This window comes from Aulonocara stuartgranti (genome assembly GCF_965226115.1).
Source record: "Aulonocara stuartgranti genome assembly, chromosome: 6".
Lineage (NCBI taxonomy): Eukaryota > Metazoa > Chordata > Actinopteri > Cichliformes > Cichlidae > Aulonocara > Aulonocara stuartgranti.
Window position 1 is genome coordinate 8,904,075 of NC_138944.1, and position 24,247 is coordinate 8,928,321.

General features: G+C 40.1%; 2 protein-coding genes across 2 annotated transcripts; both read right to left on the bottom strand.

Moving 5' to 3' along the window:
* Positions 1-347: 347 nt before the first annotated feature.
* Positions 348-5,898, bottom strand: LOC309709005 (germ cell-specific gene 1-like protein). The gene is made up of 5 exons (XM_082537427.1): positions 5,230-5,898; positions 3,820-3,867; positions 3,077-3,229; positions 2,402-2,513; positions 348-1,768 (listed from the first exon to the last, which is right to left on the bottom strand). The coding sequence occupies exons 1-5, from the start codon at positions 5,516-5,518 to the stop codon at positions 1,474-1,476; spliced, it is 897 nt and encodes a 298-aa protein (XP_082393553.1). The 5' UTR covers positions 5,519-5,898; the 3' UTR covers positions 348-1,473.
* An 8,908-nt stretch (positions 5,899-14,806) lies between these two features.
* sec23b (SEC23 homolog B, coat complex II component) lies at positions 14,807-24,152 on the bottom strand. Its single transcript, XM_082537345.1, has 19 exons — positions 23,993-24,152; positions 22,208-22,435; positions 21,752-21,809; positions 21,504-21,590; positions 20,756-20,992; positions 20,527-20,609; positions 20,275-20,419; positions 18,814-18,972; positions 18,614-18,729; positions 18,383-18,506; positions 18,166-18,246; positions 17,984-18,073; positions 17,619-17,725; positions 17,120-17,273; positions 16,872-16,949; positions 16,577-16,738; positions 16,349-16,435; positions 16,007-16,228; positions 14,807-15,431 (listed from the first exon to the last, which is right to left on the bottom strand). Exons 2-19 carry the CDS (start codon positions 22,426-22,428, stop codon positions 15,342-15,344), a joined length of 2,301 nt encoding a protein of 766 aa, XP_082393471.1. The 5' UTR covers positions 22,429-22,435; positions 23,993-24,152; the 3' UTR covers positions 14,807-15,341.
* Positions 24,153-24,247: the final 95 nt, after the last annotated feature.

A 24,247-nucleotide genomic window follows, 5' to 3' on the forward strand; every position in this document is an offset into this window, starting at 1 on the left:
ACTGCCCTCTTCAGGAACTATGCATACATTGCTACATTTGATTCCCCCCCCCCCCCCCCCCCCCCAAACGACAGCTCTTGTTCTGGACATTTTTAGAACACTCTCCAGAAACAGGAAAAAAAATACTAGGTTGAATATTATTTCTTTTATTTGTGCAAAAAAAAAAAAAAGCTTCACTAAAAAATACTGAAATCAACTTTGTACTATTTTTACAGTTCAAAAATGTAACTGAAAAGGTTTAATAAACTGTGTGTTCTATATTTGTATCATACTAAAAACACCAGATGTGTTTTGTGGTGAGAAAGTAACAGTCAATCAAAACACAATTTTGAAATGGGGAACTTTAATAGTCATCATACTTGCTTGAAACACTCCGCAGAGCCTTTTTACCGTCATGAAGTTTCTACTTTTCTCCAGTTAAAGCAGAATCATCAAATGAAAATGACTTACACTGTTAGAAATGTGGTGTACTGACTGTGATTACTCCAATAGTGCTAGTGTTTAGCACTATTGGAGTGTTGGAGAGTTGGGCGTTCGCCTTGTAGTCCAAAGGTTGCTGGTTCGAGCCCCGGCTTGGACAGTCTCGGTCGTTGTGTCCTTGGGCAAGACACTTCACCCGTTGCCTACTGGTGGTGGTCAGAGGGCCCGGTGGCGCCAGTGCCCAGCAGCCTCGCCTCTGTCAGTGCACCCCAGGGTGGCTGTGGCTACAATGTAGCTTGCCATCACCAGTGTGTGAATGGGTGGATGACAGGTTGTGTAAAGCGCTTTGGGGTCCTTAGGGACTAGAAAAGCGCTATACAAATACAGGCCATTTACCATAGTGTTTATGGGAATTTTGTTCTCTGCGGTAAATTTCTTTCCAGTTTAAAAAAAAAAAAAAATTCTAGTCCATCAAAAGTGTTTTGCAAATGATCGTTTGACCTTTATGACACCATCAAACTTAGCCAAGGTGAACATTCAAAAGAAAAATGATACATTATTACCAACAATCATGCTGTGTACAAACTTTACATCTATTTTACAATAAATAGTACCATAAATACTGTAAACAGGCACATCATTTGCAGTATACATTTATGGCTTTGATTCACAAGAATGAAAACCCAGTTAGATTTTCTGACTGAACATGTCTAATAAGGCTAGAAGCATTAAAGAGACACTCATTCTTTTGAAACAGTATAGATACACTTAACATTACATTTTAAATCTACATCGTGGTAAGCTGCACAAAAGAAAAAACACCTTCATGTCCACTTTTAGCTGCAATTTTCCAACTTTAAACTTCTATGACTTAAACTTTCATGATGGGTTTTCATTAAGGCAGTACTTAAATGTGTCAGACAGGGCTAACACCGCGGCCTGTTATCTTTGTAGGTGTTTGTCCCACAGTGAAAACTTACCAAAGACAACTATGCGTCAGTCCAATGAGATGCCACATTAAGAGAAATGCTGCCACCTACTGTCCTTTCTCACTCAGCACTGCTCTTCCCCCAAAGAATTTGCAATGTCACTGAAGTCCAGCGAGTCACCTGGTATAGGAGTTTTCCTGCCACTTTTTATGGTCTGACTAGAGTAATAATCCACAGATTTGGAGATTGAGTGCACAGAGTGCTCCCGGAAATATCCGAATGCCTCCCGTGCGTCCTCCTCCCTGATGCTTTGCTCGAAGGTCTTGCGTTTGTGTCTGAACTCAATGACGGTCTTTGTATAGGAGTTGAGGGTGGTGACAGATGCACCCATACAGCAGGTGAAGGAAGCCCAGGCCATGCTGATATAAAACAGCAAGAGAATTCATATTTTAATAAACAGATGTGGTAGCTGAAAAAAAAAAACTAACAAAAAAAGTGAAAACCTAATGGTGCGCTTCAGTGTGGTGAGGCATTCTGACGTTTTACCCTCAATACCGTGACACTGTATTTGGTAAGATTAGTGCCAATCACTTTAAGTCCCCCTGGTCTCCTCAAACAGGCTGGTTTGCATGTGAGGTCAGACAATCAAATCATCATCCCATGTTGTTTTCATGCAGACTGGATAATTCCCACAGAAGGTCAAGAATTGTTTAGCCTCCAAAATGAATTTTCAGCATACTGTGCACATTGTAAAGGAGTAAAATATTATTCCCTTATGCAATTCTAATCACACCCGCACTGGGGCTTTGGACACCAAAGCCTAATCCTACCATAACACGAGAGCTTTGGGCTTTTTTCATTACAGACAGTGATGCTGAAGAGAGGTGAGATCAGCGCTTCTGCTGACAGTGTGAGGCAGCACAGACATGCAGAGTGGACTTCTTCATCTTGTTTCTTAAAGAACGATTTGACTTAACTCTATCTATGTAACACTATAAATAACACAGCGTATAAAATTATCTGTATTGAGGTGGATGTTTGCAGAGTCTTACCAGAACGACCAGCCATAGTCCCAGTTGTAGGGCCTCCAATCTGGTGGGCCAAGGCTGACGGTGACCTGGAAAACCTGTGTGTACATGACATGAGCCACCATGCCAAGAAGACCTGAAATCATATGCACAGTATATTGTTAGTAAGCTTTTCTGATTGATTCAGTGTACAAACAGAAAAGAAGAACAGTATTAAAAAAATACTTCGATGATTTCTTTCGAGTGCAGAATCAACCCTTTCCATGGGTATGGAAATATGAATATCCTAAGTAAAAACAGTGATGTTATCCAGGTATAGATAACCTTAAATCCCCATCCATGTAATTTACTAAGGTTCATTTACAAACTGTTATTTTGGGAAAAGAAGTGAAAAACATATTCAGCTGACCCTCTGCTTTCTTCTCAAGGCTTCTGTTTCTTTTTTAGATTTTGAATTGAGTTCAGATTTACTTCTGATCATTACAAGGAAACCAGAGGGATGTTTCTCTGGTTCAAGAACAACAGCTCCCTCCTTATTAACAGATTAACCAGGATATGTTTGTTATGTTGTATTTCAAAAGCTGGCTTACAAAGATAAATGACAATCTTAGAAACCAGAAGCAAATACTTGAATACAGTACACTGCAGGAAATGTCACAAAAGCATTAAAGTTAGTGAAAAATAGAATCAAGCACATACCTGAAAGTACTGTAAAGATGGCAGCAAAGGCATTGAGTTTGAGTCCATCAATGACATTGCTGGAGTGCACTAGCTCCAAACACATGAGACTGAAGCCAACCACCAGCAGAATAATGTACAACATCTCAGAAACAAGTGACAACCACAGCATCCCTGAAAAATGCCCAAAAAGCAAACAAGAAATGCACAATAACATAAATTAAGATGGAGATTCTTTATCAAAGGGAAGATTTTGATTTATTGTCACCTAACATCTCAATCTCACTGGTTAGTCAGACTTAATGTGGGGTGAAAGTAACATGACGATCTCATATGAAGTGCTACTTGAACTGATGTCAAAGCTTTCCGGTTTACAGAAAGCTTTATTCAGCCTTCCAATTAATCTAGTGGAATATAATCTGGCTGCACATGATGATCAGACATTTCAACTCCTCTTCACTCCGCTTCTCGATTTTTTGCTTTTCTTGACAGATTGACAGGAACTAAGCATTTCTCAAGTGAAAGTGTCATCGCAGCTAAACATCTGTGAAACTTTAAACTGAATGTGTGAGCCCTCCTTCATGATTTCACATTAAAACATTCTTGAACTGACAGTTGCTGATTAGATCAGAACGGACCAAGATGTTACAGTGATGCAGAAATATTCACAAACATGGGGAAGTACAGCTCAGTGAATGAAAATAGGGTAAGAATTAGAGGGCTTAAAGAGTTGGGATAACCAAGGTAACGCAGATAGCACTCACCTTTTTCTGATGCAGGGGCTAAATCAATAAAACTTCGACATCTCTCACCTAGAAACACAGCAGAAGATGACATGCTGTCATGATTTATTATTTATTACTGATCATATATATATATATATATATGGACTTTAAAAACACAGGTAGGCTCAAAAACTGTGGCATAATGACAGTCTGTGACAAACAGGATACAAAATAACCATTGACACTAAGGATTCCTGCAGACATGATGTTTTCCATCTGTTGACCAGAGCATGCCACTGGATTTGTTGCAAGTGGAATGCTTTAATCAGGTAGAAGGAGGGTGGCAACAGCTGTTTTGAGGAAAAACTCATCAAGGCCTCTGTTACGTAATCCTTATTAACTCAAGCTGTCTCAGCACCCCCTTCCTCCTCACCATCCCACAGTCACTTGATGAGATAAAAATGTGTTATTGCAATTGCTTCTTGGATATTTTGAATTTGTGGTTTGTTTCTAGTACATCACAAAAACACAGATTATCAGCACAGGTTGTCATGGCGTATTACAGAGCTGACAGACAGATGCTTCAGTAATTCCTTATCCAGCTGTAATAAACTAAACAGAGAGAGGACTAATCTGGGCTGATCACACCTTTTGTCCCTGAACTTTTCATGGTCATGATCACTCCTCTGACACACGCATAATCTACCCTCTTGAGCCCTCTGTTATTAATTTACAATACTCCATAATGGTCAGACTTAGTGAGTAACTCAAGCAACACACCATTCAAGTCCCAGGCAGCCGGCCAGCTGGGGATCTAAGTGCTATTTTGTCTCCCTTAAAAAATAAATAATGATGAAAAAGTGAATTAAATGATTTCAGACTCAAGTGCTGCTGCTTACTTTTCTAAGGCATAATGACACAAATGGAAAGCCATTAAAAAAATAAGGAAAGAAAATCTCTGAAGGAGCAGCCAATCTCCATTTTAACTAAGTGTTGTATTTTGACAAAGGAGGAGATTAAAATGACAAGTTTATACAAATTACTATTTGCTGTTTTTTTTGTTTTTGTTTTTATTTCTTTGGCTATTTTAAATGTTGAATGGTTGTTCGTTAATGCTTACATCAGCTCAGGTGTTGTCAAGTTTGATGACAATTATAAACAATTAAAACTAAAGATTAAAAAAAGATTATAAATAATAAGAAAAAATAGCTCCAAATGGTTAAAGTCTTTACACTGATTTCAAAGCCATTCCTTCGTAATCATGAATTGGCGCATGTGCCATTTTTCTTCACTTACAGAAGCTTTTATTGCCGAGATTATCGTTGTGTTACATGAATAGTTATGTGTTTCTCTTAAGTTAGGAAAAAGAACCAAAGTAGTATGTAATCATTCCAGCTGCTGTGTTAACTAATAAAAAACATTCACGCACTACACACACACACACCTTACTTTCATCGTGAATATTTTCCTCGCATGAGATCCAGATTCCAGTGTGGAACTGACGGAACAGGAACCTGTCGTCGCCTGTCTCCCAGCTGTACACCACTTTGTTGGGGTCCGTTTCGTTCACCCCGTAGTCTATACACTGGTGCGTCCGCAGCTTGCTGCACTTTGGCTTGGGCACTCTCTGCGTCCCGACGCACCAGTAAGTAGTTATAAACGCGGTTATGGAGAAAAACAGCGCGAAGAAGTTCAAGCTAAGCGACAGAAGGGTCCTGGATCGGCGGCTCATCCTCATTGTCTGCGTAAAGGATGAGGCAGCGCGCGGCGTTCCGAAAAGTTCATGGGTGCGAAGTAGGAGGGACGCGCGAGCCGCAGCTAATTTCCAAGCACAACAGGTGAGGCGATGATCACATTCGGCACTCGGCAGTTTTCAACAACTTCCACTGGTGCACAAAGTGCAAACATCATCTCCGAGAGAGCTGAGCTGTGCGCCAAAATGTCACATTTCCGTCATTTTCACACGCGCTGCCCCACGAGTGTCCACCCTATAGGATGTCACGTTGCGTGAGGATTTGTCCAAGTTTGACCAAGGATTTTCTTATGACGCTCTCTCTCCCGGACTCCCTCTCGCGGTCATTTACGCCTCCCCTCCCTCCATGCCTAAAATTTATCAGCTGCAAGACGATTATCAGACTGATGCGTAGGAAGTTACCACGGAAACGTTGAAATAAGATGCAGCAAGAGTTGAAAAGTGAAAGCTGTAAGAGGCTATTCAGGGATATGTGAGTGTATTTTCACGAAGCGGAAAATTAAAATAAAAAAAATCTCAGACCTATAAAACAGTTCACATGGAGAGTTCAGCTTCAACAAGCTATTTTAAAGCAATACGGCAAAAAGAGACTTTCTTCTGACATCTCAATAGTCCTCTATTTGGAAACCACTTTGTAACTGTATTCTTTAATATAATAATAGTGGCTATTTTGCCTTAAGATGAATGATAATAATGCTACACCTAGAGGACAATAGCCTATTTAGCACAATGAAAATTACTGACGTGAGGACGTGAAAAAAATAAAACTCAACAATAAATGAACCTCATGAAGTTTCGGTTAATTTTATGTTGTGACCAGTGACAATAACTGTAAATAATCAGTCAATTAACTTAGCAAAAGCTGTTAAAACTTATTAAAAATGTAATGCAGGAAATGTTTTCAGATGTGTATCTGTCGATCTTAATTGAAGAAGACTCAGTGAAAGAATTATTTTTAATTTATTTTTGTTTGAAAAAAGAGTATCAGACTTAAAACATTACAGATGAATAAAGAATATCTATGATGTCCTCACCAGTTCATTCAGTTCTTAAAATGAATGAAATCTAATAGAATTCAGTTGCATAAGAGTTCATTTGAAATTCATTGCAACACTTTCTACTTCTTGCCTTCATTTCTGAGAGTTGGTTTTGTTTTCAGAGAAGCTGACCTGCGCGCTTGCATTTAGAGGGAGGTCATGTGGGGAGGATGATGAGCCTGCAGCTGCTCCGGACAAAATCAAAAGTGAGCAGAGCTCAACAGACTTGAGCTCTGCTCACTGATATAAGCAGAGAAAACTGCAGACTCTAGAGGCGAGGTGCCGAGTCCTCAGAGAATGACTTCTAATCTGAATTTTGCCGGAAACGTGCTTATCAAACAAACAAAAAAAAAAAAAACTGGTACAGTATATATTTACTGTACAGTAAATATTTACAACCCCAGGGGAAAAAGAGGGCAAATAGGCCTGCCATCTCTGTTAGCTCAGCAACATGCTGTCATTTTCAGCCTGGGAAGCTAATCCGCACTTCAACATGACTATGAAAACTGATAAAATAGGCCAGAGCATGTTTACCAGAGTGTCCCAAATACTCATGAACAAACTGCTAGTCATACTAGAGTAGCAGGGCAAGGTAGTAAACACCTTATAAGATCAAAGATGATTAAGACGTGAGGAAAACATTTGTTGTTGTTGGTTTAATCTTTAACTGACATCTACCAGTCCTCAAAGGGTTACAGGCTCTGGGACTCCAGTGAACCACAGTGGGAGCCATTATCCACAAATGGAGAAAACTTGGAACAGTACTGAGCCTTCCCAGGAGAGGCTGGACTACCAAAGATTCAGAATGTGTTGATAATTAATCCACACACACACACACACACACACACACACACACACACACACACACACACACACACACACACACACACACACACACACAAAGCCAGAAAAACACCTAAAAAACTGCAGGCCTGACTTTCCACAGTTAATGTCAGTGTTCATGATTCAAAAATAAGGAAGAGACTGGGCAAAAATGGCGAATTGGGAGAATTCCAAAGAGAAAAGTCAAAGTCAAAGTCAAAGTCAACTTTATTGTCAATTCTGCCACATGTACAGGACATACAGAGAATAGAAACTTCGTTACTCTCAATCCCTAGATAAAATAGAAAATGAACATTTAAATATAAGAGTGATTAAAAATGCAAGTAAAATATTTTAAAGTAAAAAAAAATTAAATAATATAATACAATTTTACATATAACAAGAAAGCTATACAATATACAATATAAGGGTAAATGACATTGAGTGCAAACCAGGCAGAGTAGTGCAAATAGGCAAATAGTGCAAATGGAGATTTGGTAATGTACGGTATGAGATAGTGTAACACAAAGTCTTATGAGGTAATGGCAGTCCAATGCTCCACAAAGTGACTGGTAACTGGTGCAGGCCAGTGAGTGAGTCAGAGAGTGTGTGTGTGTGAGTGTGTGTGACAGAGTTCAGTGAGACCGTGGAGGAGAGAGGGGAGAGGGGGCAGAATCGGGAGGGAGTTAAGCTTCCTGACAGCCTGATGGATGAAGCTGTCCTTCAGCCTGCTGGTCCTGGCCTGGAGACTCCGCAGTCTCCTCCCCGACGGCAGCAGCTTGAAGAAGCTTTGCATTGGGTGCGTGGGATCAGCCGCTATGCAAAGGGCTTTTTTAGTGAGACGGGTGCTGTAAATGTCCTGGAGGGAGGGGAGAGAGACACCAATGATCCTCTCTGCAGCTCTCACTATGCGTTGGAGGGTTCTATGACAGGACTGCTGACCAAGAAGAACACAAAGGTTCGTCTCACATTTGCCCAAAACAATCCCCAGGACTTTGGGGAAAATATTCTGTGGACTGATGAAACAAAAGCTTAATGTTTATTGGAAAGTCGGAGTCCCGTTAAATAGGCATAACCATGAACCATGAATGTGCTACCATAAAATCCTGAAGAAGAATGTCCAGCCATTAGTTTGTTCCCTATAAAGCATAGCACACTTGGGTTTTATAGCAGGACTAGAATGGCGAGTCCATAGCAAGTCCACCTAAATGAATGCTTTGGAGTAGCCTAGTCAAGCTCTACACTTAAATTCTATTGAGATGCTTTGGCATAATCTGAACTTGGAAAGGCAGCGACTGTCTTCTTGTAGTATCTCGAAGACGTTTCACTCAAGAAGCTCCCTCAGTTCTTCTCGGATGAGAAGTAAAAGTCTTCAAGAAAACTTAAGAAGTCTAGTTATTTTCTTTCAAAGCTACTTAGGCTAGAATGACCTGGATAACTAAGAACCTACACGGACACTTTGGCATAATCTTAAACAGACAGTTAATGCTTAAAAAAACCTTCCAAAGTGGCTGAATTAAAATAATTCTGCAAAGAACAGAATACCAAATCCCCCCTACCATGATGTGAAAGACTCACAAATACTTGATTGCAGTTCTTGTTGCCAAGGGTAACACAACCAATTATTAGGTTTTTGGGGCAATTACTTTTTCCACATAGGTTTGGATAACTTTTCTCTCTTAATAGATGAAATCATCATTTAAAAATGGCATTTTGTATTCATTTGGGTTGTTTTTTTTCTGCACTACAGTTCTTCAATCTGAAACATATTGTTGCATATGTGAAAAATGTGCAACAAACTAAGAGCTCAGGAGTCAAATAATTTTTAAGGCCCTGCACTTGTCTACAGTATGGTAAACTGCTTATGACATCTCTGTGATGGTCATAGGCCGTCTCTTAAGCTCGTGACAAGAAGTTAATCCACGCTTTTAAGTTAACCAGTCTTTTCCTGTAATGTGGGAAATCCAATCACACATCCAACCAAGACTTTGAGCACAATAATTCAGTTCGTAAATGTGTCAGAGAGTTTTGCTATGCACACGGCATCCACCAACGGAAATTAAGACTGATTCAGTATTCATATCAACGTAGTATAAAGCTAAGCAAAATAGATGTTCTCTAGTTTTCTTGTACTTAAAGTCCAGCTTTTTTTTTTAAAGTATACTCTTGGTTAGGAACTATAACTTTGGAACAGCCAGGGCTTTCAGTTTTTGGATGGTAGCTGAAGTTGTCAAAGCATGTAAAACAAAGCAGTGTTTTTTTTACTTGTGCACATTGGGAATGGCATTTCTCATTCTTTGTTAGCACTGGCAAATGTTTAGGGCATTAAGGCAAATGGCTAAGCACAATTGTTCAAGCACTTCAACTAATTACAAATTGTGATCAAAGTAGATACTATTTCAGATAGTTTTACTCTCCAAAATATATATTTTTTATTTGATTTGATTTTTTTTTTTATCTTGGGAGGCACTGCATGGACAGTAATCCATCTACAAGTCAAAATCTGCTTATGCCACAAGTGTAAATATGACTATTGTAAAACAAACCCCCTCACAGAAGAGAAAGAAAAGTAGCAAGGCAGTGTAGCAAGGAGGAGACCACAGAGTAGATCCAGAGTAGATCCAGAGAATGGATGTAGTGTACTCTCACTTTAGCCAAATTATCTGTGGCCAAACAGGAGTGACAGGATGTACAGTGGTTCATAGCAGTACTTCTGTGGTATAATACTGCACTTAGCAGACCTATGTAAGTATCTCATTGGTATGCAAAAACTGAAGACTTTCATCTTTAATCCAAGGGATTTAACAAAAGTATTGCACTGACTGTTTAGGAATAATGAACATTTTTATACTCATTTTTAGAGGCTCAAAGGAAATTAGACAGATGACTGACAAAAATACTAGTTCCCTCATTACTTTATGACAGATTAGACATATAAAAGATCTGGAGTTAATTCCAAGTGTTGTACTTGTAGTTGCATTGTTTAATCCAGCTATTCCCTGGAACTCTCAAGATGAAATCCAAAAGAATGTCAGTGAGAATGAAGGAGGACATCATTACCCTGAAAAGTCAAAATCAGATAGATAGCAAAATATTTAGGGGTGCCCAAATCAATTATCTGGTACATTCTTAAAAAGAATGAATGCAGTGGTCAGCTCAGCAACACTAAAAAGCCTGGAAAAGCAGGAATGGGAGCCAAAAAGGATGATCACAATACTCTTTTCTTTGGTTACCGCTTCAAAATATCCTGCAAATTAAACGTCTGTGACCAAACAGGAGTGAGAGGATGTCACAAGGAGGTAGGTATATTATTTTCAGAGTCTACAATCAAGAGACATACATGAATGGAAATGCAGAGATTTCATAATAAGTTGCAGACCAGTGATTACACTGAAGATCAGGAAGATTATATTTAGCCAGAAAACATCTAAAAGAGCATGTGCAGTACTGCAAAGAAAAAAATCTCTGGACAGATGAAACCAAGATTAACTTGAACTAGAATGATGAGAAGAGGAAAGTGTATAAAAGGAGAGAAACAGCTTATAATCCAAAGAATACCAAATTATCTATCAAACATGGTGGCAATGTTATGGAAGGGCCAATGGAACCGGGTCATTAGTGTTTACTGATAATGTGATTGCTGATAGAAGTAGCAGGATTAATTCTGCAGTGTCCATACTATCTGCTCAGAAGGGATTACAGTCCTAATGACTTAAAGAATACTGTTAAAGCAAACCAGGAGTTTCTTGAGGCATGGCCATACAGCAGCGGTCCCCGAGCCACGGTCGTGAGTCGTTTGGTACCAGGCCGCGAGAGTTGAGGCTCGGGTGTGAAATTTATGCTTTTCAGGAGTTTTATCATTTTTTTTAAGCGTTTTTATCGTTAACTCGGTTTCCCTGGGTCTTTTCCTGTGTGTTATGAATAATTCTTCTTAGGTACCGGTACTGGTTTTATTTTGTTGTATTTAAAGGCCGGTCTGTGAAAATATTGTCGGACATAAACTGTTCCGTGGCGCAAAAAAGGTTGGGGACCGCTGCCATATGGCATACTTTCAATCACTGAAGACAAAACTGAGTTGAGGAAGAGTCACAAACAATCAACACCTGAAGGCAGTAAAGGCCTGGCAGAGTATCTTAAGGGAAGGAAATACAGCATTTGCTCATGTCCATGGGTTCTTGGCTTTGACCTTGTGTCCACAGTTGTCGCCATACTCTTCACAGTCATAGTCAGGATGCTGTAAGAGATACTAAATGCAAAAAATCATCTTGCAGCTGAGGTAGTTCACACATTGTCACTGCTGTTCACTGGATGGCGTGGCATGTTGCTGCAGGATGCTGTGGTAGCCATGTTGGTTCAGTGTTCCTTCAATTTTCAATAAATCCCCAACAGTGTTAGAAGCAAAGCTCCCCCACACCATCACACCTCCTCCATGCTTCACAGTGGGAAACAGGAAAGTAGAGACCATGCATTCAACTTGTCAGAGTTGCACAAAGACACGGCGGGTGGAACCAAAGATCTCAAATTTGGACTCATCAGACCAAAGTACAAATTTCCACTGGTATCATGTCCACTCCGTGTGTTTCTTGGCCCAAACAAATCTCTTCTGCTTGTTGCTTTTCCTTAGTAATGGTTTCTTTGCAGCTATTTGACCATTAAGGCTTGATTCGTGAAGTCTCCTCTGAACAGTTGATGTAGAAATGCGTCTGCTGCTGGAACTCTGTGTGGCAGACAACTCTGTGTGGGGCTCTAATCTGTTAACTTGCGATTTCTGAGGCTGGTGACTCGGATGAATTATTTTTTTTTTTTTACCCTTTTAGACCTTCAGTTCTTAAAGTAATGATGGACTGTCATTTCTCTTTACTTAGCTGATTGGTTCTTGCCATAATATGAATTCTAATAGTTGTCAAATAGGACTGTCTACTGTGCACCAACCTGACTTCTGCACAACACACCTGCTGGTCCCAACCCCATTAAGAAGGCAAAAAATTCCACAAATGAACCCTGAAAAGGCACACCGTGAAGTGAAAACCATTTCAGATGACTACATCATGAATCTCATCGAGAGAAGGCCAAGGGTTTGCAGGGCCGTCAACAAAGTGTAGGGTGGCTATTTCAAAAATATAATCTAAAATATAATTACTTGCTACGTAAATCCATATATCTTGCTTCATATATTTGATGTCTTCAGTTTGTATATACAATGTAGAAAGCAGTAAAAATAAAGAAAACCACGAGAGAAACCATGAGAAGGTGTGTCCAAACTTTCGACTGGTAGTGCATAGACATCTTAGCTTTCAGGCACAGAAGCCAGAATGGATTTCTCTAGTTGCTGGAATATAAAAATACAACTGAAATGTTAGGATTCGATAGGAGAAAAGAAGTTGGCACATTTCCTTACAGCTTTTCCTAAGCCTAGGGCACAAGCGTCATGAATTATCATTGATGGAAGAAGAGAAAAAAAAGGAAAAAAACTAAAGCATTAAAAGCAATTGTAATGTTCTTTTGTCCCTTGGAACATCTTTGGGTGACAGCTTTTGCACGAATCAAGATGACCAAGTATATAGACACACAGATTAACAGACACAAATTTTCCTTCAGGAGATTATTTCATATCTGTGTTCTATATGACCACAAAATACATGCAGCATAGCAATTTTTAACTGCAAAATGCATAGATTTACAAGGATATTTTGATAGTATGCACAGCTACCCATGTCAAAAGAGATTAAAAGTCATTGCACTTATGTTTTGATTTGGTCATGAATACCTTTAAAGCATATGCAGTCTCATAGCGCACATAGTAAGGGCTAAGCTCTTGACAGACACAGCATTCATTTGTATTTCCACAGCAACTTCCACTTAAAGCTGCTAAGAGTACAATGTGCCTCTAAACAGATAGCCCCTAAGGATTAGTCTTCATAATCTGCCGTTCACTGATCCTCGAAATCATACGGTCTGGGTGCTCTGAAATCAGCTTACAGTGATAGTAGATGGTGTGTGAGTGGTTTTATGATTGGGATTGTGTTCTATGTGGGCTTTTCATACAGTAGCAGTGAATGAAAAAAAAAAAAGACAATTGTTTGGGTATTGGGTGTTGCGTCCAATCTGCACAGAGGATGTAGACTGTAGCAGCAGCACGGTTCATGCCATTCCAGTGCTCACACTTGCACGCAACCTTTCATATTTGCAGTGCTAGACAGTAAAGAGTATTCTTTATTCTGTTCAAGAACCTTGGTGTCTGCACTGAGCATGTTTGCCAAGAGAAAATCCAGAGCTGATGACAAAACATGATTTTACACCTAATATACAAGTGCAAGGAAAGACTATGCGGTTTCCCTGTTCTACAAAAAACAGCAACAGTGTTTTACACAGCTGTACAATATAATAAAGTTTGAGTTCAGGAGACACCTGACAGTGCACCTGGGTTGTGGAGAATGAGATAGTGAATAGGACAGGATTATAGTACACTCTAAAAAAGAATATCTAAATGTTTGTCATAGAGAACATACACAGCTGAGCTGAACTGATTAACTTCCTGTGGTGGGGCGTGGACTGCGGTTCCGTGTGGACGCACCTGCACGGAGGTAACTGGAGCTGCAAGTTGCATTGTGGTGTGATGCATGTGCGGCTGGCAGCCGCAGTCAATAAAGATGGCTCAAAACTATGATCTCTGGACCCGCCGTGTCTCATTCACACCCCACTTCCATTACTCAGAACTATTCAGGGAGAGAAAATCCACAGAAAACATTTAAGATCTTCCTGATGCATGCTCAATCATCCAGGTAAGTAAATCTCCAAAAGTTGATTCTGTTCATCTGGACGTAGCGTTTTGAGGGAGAAACGTTTCGTCACTCATCCAAGTGACTTCTTCAGTCTCAGCTGACTGCAGGTTTCCCCAAATCGCATAAACAGCACATTTGCATAATGAGTGAAACCAGCCCACTGAAGGAACAATGGGCTGGGAGGTCAGTTCCTTAATCTTAATTATGCAAATTCTCATGACCATTGATCAACAACGACTGATCAATGGCCATGAGTACCATTCACAGAGAGTTGGGGAATGGCTGCAATCACAGCATTGTAAGATGGCGATAGACGTACCCTTAGGCCCCTCCTCGATTCAGAGATGGTCTTTTCCTTTTCACGTAAATGGGCTCCTTGACTCCGCGCTCAAACCAGCGTTCCTCCCTGTCCAAGATGTGTACTGGCCAGGACTCTGCAGTCTATTTACACCTACAGGCCAGTGGACACTCTTTCAAGGATGAGGATGTACACATCTTGGACAGGGAGGAACGCTGTTTTGAGCGAACTCAGTTTTTCACTGGAAAGCACTTTGGTCAACCACGTTGTTTTTAAAGTGCTGTATAAATAAAGTTGGATTGGATCGGGACAAGAAATCAGCACCAAGACGGTACAGCATTGCGGATATTTTTTAAACAAGTGGTACCATTATAATTTATTAATGAAAACATTTCTAGACATGTCAAATTTAGCTATAGACAAAAGCAGACACAAATAATCATCTTATTAAACCTTATACACAGTCTGATGCAGTAGATACATATTTTATAAAAAAAAAAGATGAAAGTATTAGTCTAATCATTCTGCATTTCATAGGTAATACCAAATATTAAACAGAAGTAGGGATATTATTGATATGAGGACAGTTTGGTTGAGGAGAACTCTAAACATTTCTCATAAATAAGCTGTTTATTGAAAATGAGTAGACATGTTATTACTATCTTTTTTTTTTTAATATACCAATGTGCCATCACCCTTTTTTGTGTCGTATAAACATCACATTGGCCTCCAAACAGCAAACTGAAACAAGCACAAACAGTAGACTGTCTCGGTTTGGCTCCTTTACAAAACTGCAGAAATGTTAATGGATCCCGATGGAAGAAAAATGCTGTATCAATTCTTTTCTCTTTGAGGTGGAATAGCGAGTTCTATGCTGAGCTGGAAACAGCCAGTTTCTTCAAGTGGTCCATGAAGACCTGCAGGCTCACGTCATCAGTAAGGATTGGGGCTCCTGTCTCCTATTGGAACAAGGGAGGAGCAAAATGGTGATTTACTCACTTTGCAAACACATCTCATCACAACATAACTCTGACCACTTTAATGAGCAAAATGCTCGCTTTGAAGATTGGCTTATGCAAGACCACGCTCTGGTGATAATCCTATTCTCAGACTTCCGTAGATTTTCTCCTTTTCTTGCAGTATTTGTACAAAGCACTTCCTTGACTTGGGAAATAAGAGATTAGTGCTGTATTTACTGACAGTTTGCCTGTCCTGTGGGTGAAAAACAATCAGGATGGATGTCTCAGAAGACTTAAAGTCAATCCTGGGATTTTAGTCTATACTTGTACAAATAGATGAAATGAAAACTTTATGGAAAATAAAAAAAAAATGTATGCATGAGGCAGGAGACAAATCCACTACATTTGAGAATTTTACATTTACATATTTGAATGTAGCGCAAAAGATATAACTATAGTAAAACTGCAAATTTGGTGCCTTTCATTAAACTAAAAACAAAACAGGCTAGTTGAGAATTTCAGTCCAAACGTTTCAAATACAAATGCAAATAAAACAGTATATTTTAATACTGTACCTGTCCCCAGGCATAGAGGTTGTTGTGGGTCTGCGATGGGTTGACCTTGGAGAGCAGGAAGCGAGCCTGGGAGCCTCCGTGCTCAGTGTCAATGTAGCGTGGCATGGGGAAGCGTGTCTGTAGGATCTCTTGAGCGTCATCCAGTGGAGCCTGCAGCAGCTGTTTGAAGTTCTCATACTCTGCCATTTCTTGGTAGCCTGCTTTTCGCCATTGAGCAATGGTCTGGAACAAAAAGAGAAAAAAATCCAAATGCATCACAACATACAGAGTTTTGTGTAAATAGTTTAAGCATATAAAATAACATTTTTAATGGATAATTTGTTGAAAAATCTGCTGCCTTACCTCTCCATGGTAGATAACCAGCTGGAAGAAGGTGTCCATCAGCAGGATTCGATCTGGCAGGATACTGCTACTGTCCAGGAGCACAGGCTGTAACACATCCATGACACAATGCACAACAATTTAGCACCAAAAATATAAACACTTTTGCTAGGAGCTGGCTGTTCAGCTGCCAGTGAGTAACACAAAACATTGATGATAGGATGATAGTGTTGAGCGTATGAGGCTGACCTCTGGTGGTCCGTGGAAGGAGTACGAGTAGAGGATGGGCTGGATCATGATCAGGGACTGGGTCAGGTCTTGCCTGACAAAGTGATGCCTGTAGTAGGAAGACTCATCTGGGCTGTTGTTGAAAACTTGCAGGAATGGTGACCGTCGCAAGTGGAACATAAACTGTAGGTGTAGGAGAGAAAAATGTTCACACAATGTTCACATTGTTTTTCCTAGCAGAGTATTCCAGCATAACTGAATTAAATTAGGGGGGAGTATGATAATCATAATAATGGCTACATTTGAAAGAAATTACCTGTGGATAGAGGGACAGAGACTCTGACAGTCTAAAAGATGTCGGATCATCTTTGTTGAACTGGCCAAATTTCTGACACTGAAACAAAGGAACAAGATAACGTGGTTTAAATACGTACCATGCATGACGTTCACATCAGGAGTCACAATAGATAAATATCAACACTATTCACAACACGGGTATCGGAAGTATTCCAACTATGTATTGTTAACATGTTGCAAACTCTGCTACGTAGGAGTGTCACTTACCAGGCGGATGAGCTGCCTGTCAAGCCAACGCAACACATCAGGACCCTCTTCAGACTCTGCCCTAAAGACGCCCAAGCGGGCCATGAGCACTGCAGCTGCTTCTTGGTCGAAGGATGATTCGATGTGCTGAATCTGAGATTGGGCATCTGCCCAGCTGGAGTAGTTTAAGAAAGAAAGAGAAGCGAGAAAGAGAATGGGAGGGATAGAGATAAGAAGAATAGAAGAAACCAGAGAAGCAGAGGTCAGAATAGGTGTGGTGTACATGACGCACATGCAAACAGGTCTCAAAGGCGTTGGTCTAAATTGCAGGAATGCAAACATCCTTTCTAGAGAGGAAAATATTTATGCAGTTGTCATTCTCTTGGCCTCATTAAACCAACATTTTACACTCCCAGCAATTACTTTATTGAGAACATACCAAATTTAAGTACATTTTAGGTGCAGTCTAGTTAATCATGTTTCATATCAATTTAGATGAACAATAAAACAGGAGTCTTACTTCCTGGCGATGGTGGTGACCCGTATCCTTCTTTGTGTGTTTGAGTGCTGGTACTGGGTTACAAACTGGACTGCCCCACGTCCACCCTGAGGGACTGGTGCATTGTGCTGCAAACACAAAACAGTAGAAACAGTAAGAATGCAGTCGACAATCATTTCTATTTTACTGGGAAAGGGGGGAAAAAAAGAAGAAAAGAAAAACCCATACAGAGACACAAAAAGCCTTTGTCTGAAGAATCTTTTACTAAACAAAGCCACAATTCTTCATTACAACTATTCATTGTTTGGCCTCCTAACATTTCCACTCTTATCAGCTTACTGTAATTCTATCTAGCTAAAATGCTGAGGTTCAAGTTCTTATTTTACCTGATTCACAACTTCAAAATAGATGCCCAAAGTAGTGGAGGGGTTGAGACCGCACACCTTCCATTGGCTGGTGCCACCAATGCCCAATTCCTGCACAAAACAGAGAGTGCAATTTGATAAATATCCCAGATTACTCAACATGACAGTAAAGAATCCAAATCATATCTGGCTCAGTCACTCACATTCTCTGATACACAGGGAGACTTTGAGTTGAGTGAAACACACGGTCCAATTGCACCGGAAACCTTCAGCTCTCTCGAGGTCTATAAAGCCCGACAGAGAAAGAAATACAGTTAACGTTTTCAACAGCTAATATATGTTACCTTTGTTCTATCATTACAAATCCCAATATAGAAAGTAATCACACGTATAACTCAAAGGACTAAATCAAGCCTTTACCTTGACTTCCAGGACACCTCCAAAGGCCATGCGGAAGTCACCATTGTAGTCCTTACTAAAGACTCTCTGGAAGGTTTGTTTGAACAATGAGGTATTGAAGGAGTCTCCCATCACAATGTGCCCCCTGAAACACAGCACAATAAATTGTCAAGATTCTTAATTATTTTTTTAAAAGGGCATACTAATGCAATTACACACCTTCAATGAATGTAATAAATAGTGCTTACTTACCCAGTGAGATTAGATAAGCACTTCATTTCAAGCAGTCCAGTCTGGTCTAGGGCGCAGGCATAGATATCAATACTGTGGCCATTTGTTGCTGAACGATTGGCCAAGGCTTCATAATACTGTGAAAAACAAACAAACACGTTAAATTTATGTAATATGCAAGGAAAGGTTTCAATCAAATACAAGTACTACTGCATGCTTACCTTGGTGGCCTTTTTCAGATGGCGAGCATTGTCTTTCTGGATGTCATGCCAGGAACGAATTGGAGTTTTCAGCTCATCTCCCACCACCATTCCAGGGCCCTGGGTGGGTGGTCCTCCAATAAAAAGCATCACACGAGCCCCTGTGTTGGGGAATGTACCCTGAGGAGACAGGAAATGGACTTCAGTTAGTGCAAGTATCATTATACCCCAAGTTAACATTCAGCAATTCTGTGATCTCGTGTAAAATATATCGTCAAAACTTTTTTGCTTTTATAACAACCAATATGTGCAAGTGGAATTTACATCACAAAATAAAACATCATTAACCAGTCCATTTGAAAATGAACCATAAAAGCATAAATGTTGAATTAAGGGAACGAGTTAGAATAAATGGTTCAAGGAACACGTGTAAGCAAAGGGCAGACGTCATAACCAACTCTTCCAACAGTGAGGTCCAGAGTCCAAGAGTCTGGGAAGGTCTGAGATAGTGAAATATTTGGAACTCAACCAAGTAGCCACCAAGCAGCAGGAATTTGCTTTAAATATGATGTCTGTATTTGATAACACATTCTATATAAAGGCTGATTCATTTACCAAAGGGACAAAGAGTTATCGTGGCTCAAGAGTTGGGAGTTCGCCTTGTAATTGGAAGGTTGCCGGTTCGAGCCCCGGCTTGGACAGTCTTGGTCGTTGTGTCCTTGGGCAAGACACTTCACCCGTTGCCTACTGGTGGTGGTCAGAGGGCCCGGTGGCGCCAGTGTCCGGCAGCCTCGCCTCTGTCAGTGCGCCCCAGGGTGGCTGTGGCTACATTGTAGCTTGCCATCACCAGTGTGTGAATGGGTGGATGACAGGTTGTGTAAAGCGCTTTGGGGTCCTTAGGGACTAGAAAAGCGCTATACAAATACAGGCCATTTACCATTCAAAGAGAACAAACAAATGAGCCAGCTGATACTTGATGCCAAAAGCTGTTTGCGGTTCTCCTTTACATGGAAAAAATAAATAAATAAAAGACTCATTCATTTAGTCATATCCCTTAAGACAAATCAGTGAATCTGAAGTCAGTGAAAGAGCAAAATGTATTCTAGTACAGCTGGGGAATGTTCTGTTGTACTATCAGTTATATAACCACACAGATTAGCAGTACAAAAAGGGTGGTTGACAGTGGAGGGAAAAAAAAAGCACAAGGTAACAGCCTTTGAACGGACAGAGAATATTTACTGTTTGTCTGATCATTATCAGACAGCGTGTGCTGTTCGGAAGAGGTACATGTGGCACAATTGTCTTTAAGAAGCTAAAGTTCAGGTTGCTGTGAATTACTGTATTTGCTTTAGTTGTAGATAAACCTTGTAAATGACTGTTTCTGTGATCATAAATGGCTTTATGTGTTCCATTTCAGATTATTGACAGTACAGCATCACTTGTATGCACTTAATGTATGAGATAGTTTTTTGTCTTTCGTACCTCCAGCAGGCCGACAGCGACAGACAGCGCAACACCAGTGGATCGGAGTGGCCGTTTACCCTGAGGGACAGGCCACGGGTCTCTCTGAAGCTCTCCCAGCAAATCTGTCAGATTCATATCGACTCGATGCACAGGCTGAAGAAACCTGAATATAAGACACACACACACGTTTTAGAAAAAAAAAGTGCTTTGCTTTTTTTGTAAACAATAACCATCAACTGACAAACATGAATTGTTTGTGCTCCGACGTACTTGCAAGTGGCAGCAGCATCCTGAGGGGCCAAAGGACGACCTTGTTGTCCTGTTACAGCTGGTTTTGTTAAACCCAGCATCTCCTGAAATGAAAAGCAAAGGTTTTACACGTTTAACAATAGCTAACCTTGTTTTTTGTACTTTTTAATCTAAATGGACTTCCTGTTTTTTCCCCCCTAATAAGTGTGTCACTCACACCAGACTACCAAAGGCCTTTGGCTGGACTTACCTGTATCTGTTTGGCGGTAAGATCCTTGGTGCCTCGAAACACATAGCTCTTAGCAATCCCCTCGCAGCTCAGCTCATGAACTTGAACCATGCGGCCAAATGTGATGAGGCCCACAAGAGCGTTGGGGGGCAGCAGACTGAGAGACATCTGGAGAGACTCCTTGAGAGCCTGGAGATCTTCTTCTTCCAAACATGTGTCCACCACATACAGGAAGATGAGAGGAGCTGCAGGACCACGCTGTAAAGAGGCAGGAGACTAAAGTCAAAAACTGATGAAATCACATTGTATCCAAACAGTCATAATCACATAGTGAAAAACAATTGAGACTATTGTTTATGTTTTCATGTGGTGCTGTGTGGTTTGCTGCTTGCTTCGTATATATTTCTATATTACCGGCACTAGCAGAGATGGCATGTGAACATCAGAAGCTCATAGTCATACTTTCTGAATACACTACACATTATAAACTAGTAGTAGTATTGTTACAAATGCCAACCACAACAGACGTCAGGCTCAAAGTGGTTTTGCTTTTATAATTACCATTTAAAATGTTTATTACAGCTACCTGTATAATTTAACTTAGGTCTACTTTTCTGTTATTACATCTGTCACTGTCAAAAATAAGGCATCCCTAAAAAAACATATGTGATACTACTGAAAACTGTTAATGTTGACCTTTATACCTTACATCTTCTGGACTTAATACAAATTGTTAAGGTCAGAGTGCAGACATGTATGCAGTATTTACCTGTACTATGTACTCAATTGTAGAAAACTGTGGCATAAGCTCAGCTGGCTGGTTCACGTCTGATATGCCTGCGTAAGAGGGAGGGAACTGCGCACACACACACGCACACAGAAAGATATCAAGATTAACCAACCTAAAAAAGGAATGTAGCTCATCAGCATTAAGTTATGAATGCAGAGACACGTTTTGGCAGCGATACGTTTCAAATAGCAGCAAGACTAAACTATGCTCTCAGCCACAGTACTTACAGGGTTTCTCTGGAAGCAGAAGTTGCAGGCCCATATTTTTGCTCTGAAGTCAACTTGACTGTAAAAAATAAGAATAAAAGTAAGAAAATAGAGGTTGTATCTAATTGTCATAAGTGTGGCTGTGACTGAAATATACACAAGGTGTATTTAGTGTTTGCAGTTCTCATGCACCACACCCAATACTAAGAACACCTCAGCATTTAGAAGTGCTGATGTGTTAGGAAAAAAAGTCAAATTCAAATCCCTGCATCTCCTTTCACTCACATTTACATTTGCAAATATAACACTTTAGTAAATAAATGTCAGGAACAGACATCTGTGGCTTTAAATGATGAAACTAAAATACTAAAAGTCAAGGAAATTATATCACATACATATACCAAAACGCATGATTAAAATAAACATTCAAAAGGATACACTTTATAAGCTAGAGTACTGTTTTTCTGTGAAACTCACCATAGTGGGTTGAGCACTGCCTTACAGTTGGCCCGGCTGCAAAGAACTGGCTCATACTGGACCGGTGGCAAGTTGGGCCTCTCTTTGAGAGGTGTGAAGAGGCAGGAGACAGGGACTACCAGCCTGGTGGCTTCAAGGCGGCTCGAGGGCCAGAGGTTCCAGCTGAATCTCACCCCATCTCTGTCCTCATTTTGTTGAATGAACTCCTGGTAGGTTGTCATCACTGATCTTCAGAAGGAAAAGATCCCCCAAAATAACACAGTGAGGTTATCAGTCCCGCTGAAGAATTAAAATAATAAGCGTGGAAGTGGTAATCCAAACGGTACCACTCCAAATCTTCCGATGTTCCCTCTCTGCTGTGTACCGGCTTTCTTCTGCTAGCTGCAGTCAGCGCCTACTCTTTATACCTGTGATCTTTTCTCTCGTGTGCTATAAAAAGGAACGGATTTTCGAAAGCATGACGCACAAATTTTAACATTAGAAAACCTGACCAGCAAGTTTTCAAAGAGTGCGGAGGAATCCTGCAGATATTTTAAAGCTCTACCTTTGTTAGCGGACGTCACTGAAACATTGGTGACGCCTTTTGCAAATCATTGCCAAGCATGCTGTTGTAGCAACTGTATACTCTCATTCTTTCTCATGACTATGTGAAGCTGCATAGTCAAGAATAAACATCAAAGGACTGCAAAAACATGCAACGTGTTTAACGTGGATTAAATTATATAAGAGTTTTTATTATTCACACATTACATTATCTTTTGTAATTTTTTCCCAGTTCAGCCAACTAACTTATGTGTTACAACATACCCCAGAGCCAAGACTGACAGCACAGGGTCCAGAAATTCTCATCTCATAAAACAAACAGAAAAGGTAGTATAGATTCACACAACTAAGATGAACTTGTACAACTAATTTATATTCACAGGGAAATCTATTGGTTTTTTTTACTCATTTGTTGTATTGCTCTAAGCCACTTTGCAGTAGTTTAGGTATACAGGCTATTGTTATTCTTTGATTAACTAATCTATTGTTGTAAATTATTGAAAGCATGCACTTTCATTGTTTACAAAATGCGCTTAATACACAAACTTTCCTTACTGACTGTAATATTTGGGAATGACAACTAATTTCTGCAAATACTGTTTTTCTGTGTATTTTATTTTTATTAATGCTGTCACCAAATTAATGACTCGAATTTCTCTTCAACTCTATTACTACTACGCCTGACCGCTTAAGATTGCAATGCTTAAGGCAAAGAAACTAAAAAGCCCTCGCACAATCTAATGACATATTCAAGTTTGGAATGAGGAAAATATTTTGTCCTTTTTAAAAAAAAATGTATATTTTTTTAAACAAAGTACAAGGAAATACGGAAAAAACAAAAGAAAAGTCAAAATTTTAAGCAACTTTTCGAATTTTATGAATCTGAATAGATTTCAACACAACACACAGGCCACGTATTATCAGCAACGAAGCCACCAGTGAGAGTTGGTCTTTATCAGAACTCGTACTCATTCAAATGCTTATTTACGCTTTGTATGCTGATAGCCAAAACACAACATAACAGCAGTGGCGTTTATAGAAGACAGACTAGTTTAACAGTTGGCCTTATTTTATTAATCTTCGCTGTAAAACCGTCTCTCTTTACTTCTCTGGCACTCATCTGCATGCTAACGACACCGGGTTAGCTAATGGAATGTAGCATTAACCTACTTCCTGTCCCTTCGTAAATGAAAGTTGAATTCGGGCGGTCTACTTTCGAAGAAATTTAAGGCGAGCTCTTACCTTTTATATTAAGTTGAGCTTAGGTATGGACAACAATAAAGAAACTGTTCGGTTCGAAACGAGTTACAGCATCTGGAGGTAAATGGAGACGGATGCCCGAGAGGACACAGAGACGACGTTTACGAGATCACTCCCTATCAGCCGGGTATGCACTCCACTAGAATGACGTGTTACTCCAAGATCAGGCGTATCCTATTGGCTCGTATTTCCATGACGTTCGTACGTCATGCTTAGCGTATGCAGCGGAAGCGTACA

Coding starts and splice junctions, on each gene's coding strand:
- LOC309709005 (XM_082537427.1), bottom strand. CDS start 5,518: ATGAGGATGAGCCGCCGATCCAGGACCCTTCTGTCGCTTAGCTTGAAC. Junction 3,230..3,819: donor AGCCCCTGCATCAGAAAAAG/GTGAGTGCTATC, acceptor GGCATTTTTCAG/GGATGCTGTGGTTGTCACTT. Junction 2,514..3,076: donor CATCTTTACAGTACTTTCAG/GTATGTGCTTGA, acceptor ATATGATTTCAG/GTCTTCTTGGCATGGTGGCT.
- sec23b (XM_082537345.1), bottom strand. CDS start 22,428: ATGACAACCTACCAGGAGTTCATTCAACAAAATGAGGACAGAGATGGG. Junction 21,591..21,751: donor TCTGCTTCCAGAGAAACCCT/GTAAGTACTGTG, acceptor GTGTGTGCGCAG/TTCCCTCCCTCTTACGCAGG. Junction 17,726..17,983: donor ATTTTGAAGTTGTGAATCAG/GTAAAATAAGAA, acceptor TTGTGTTTGCAG/CACAATGCACCAGTCCCTCA.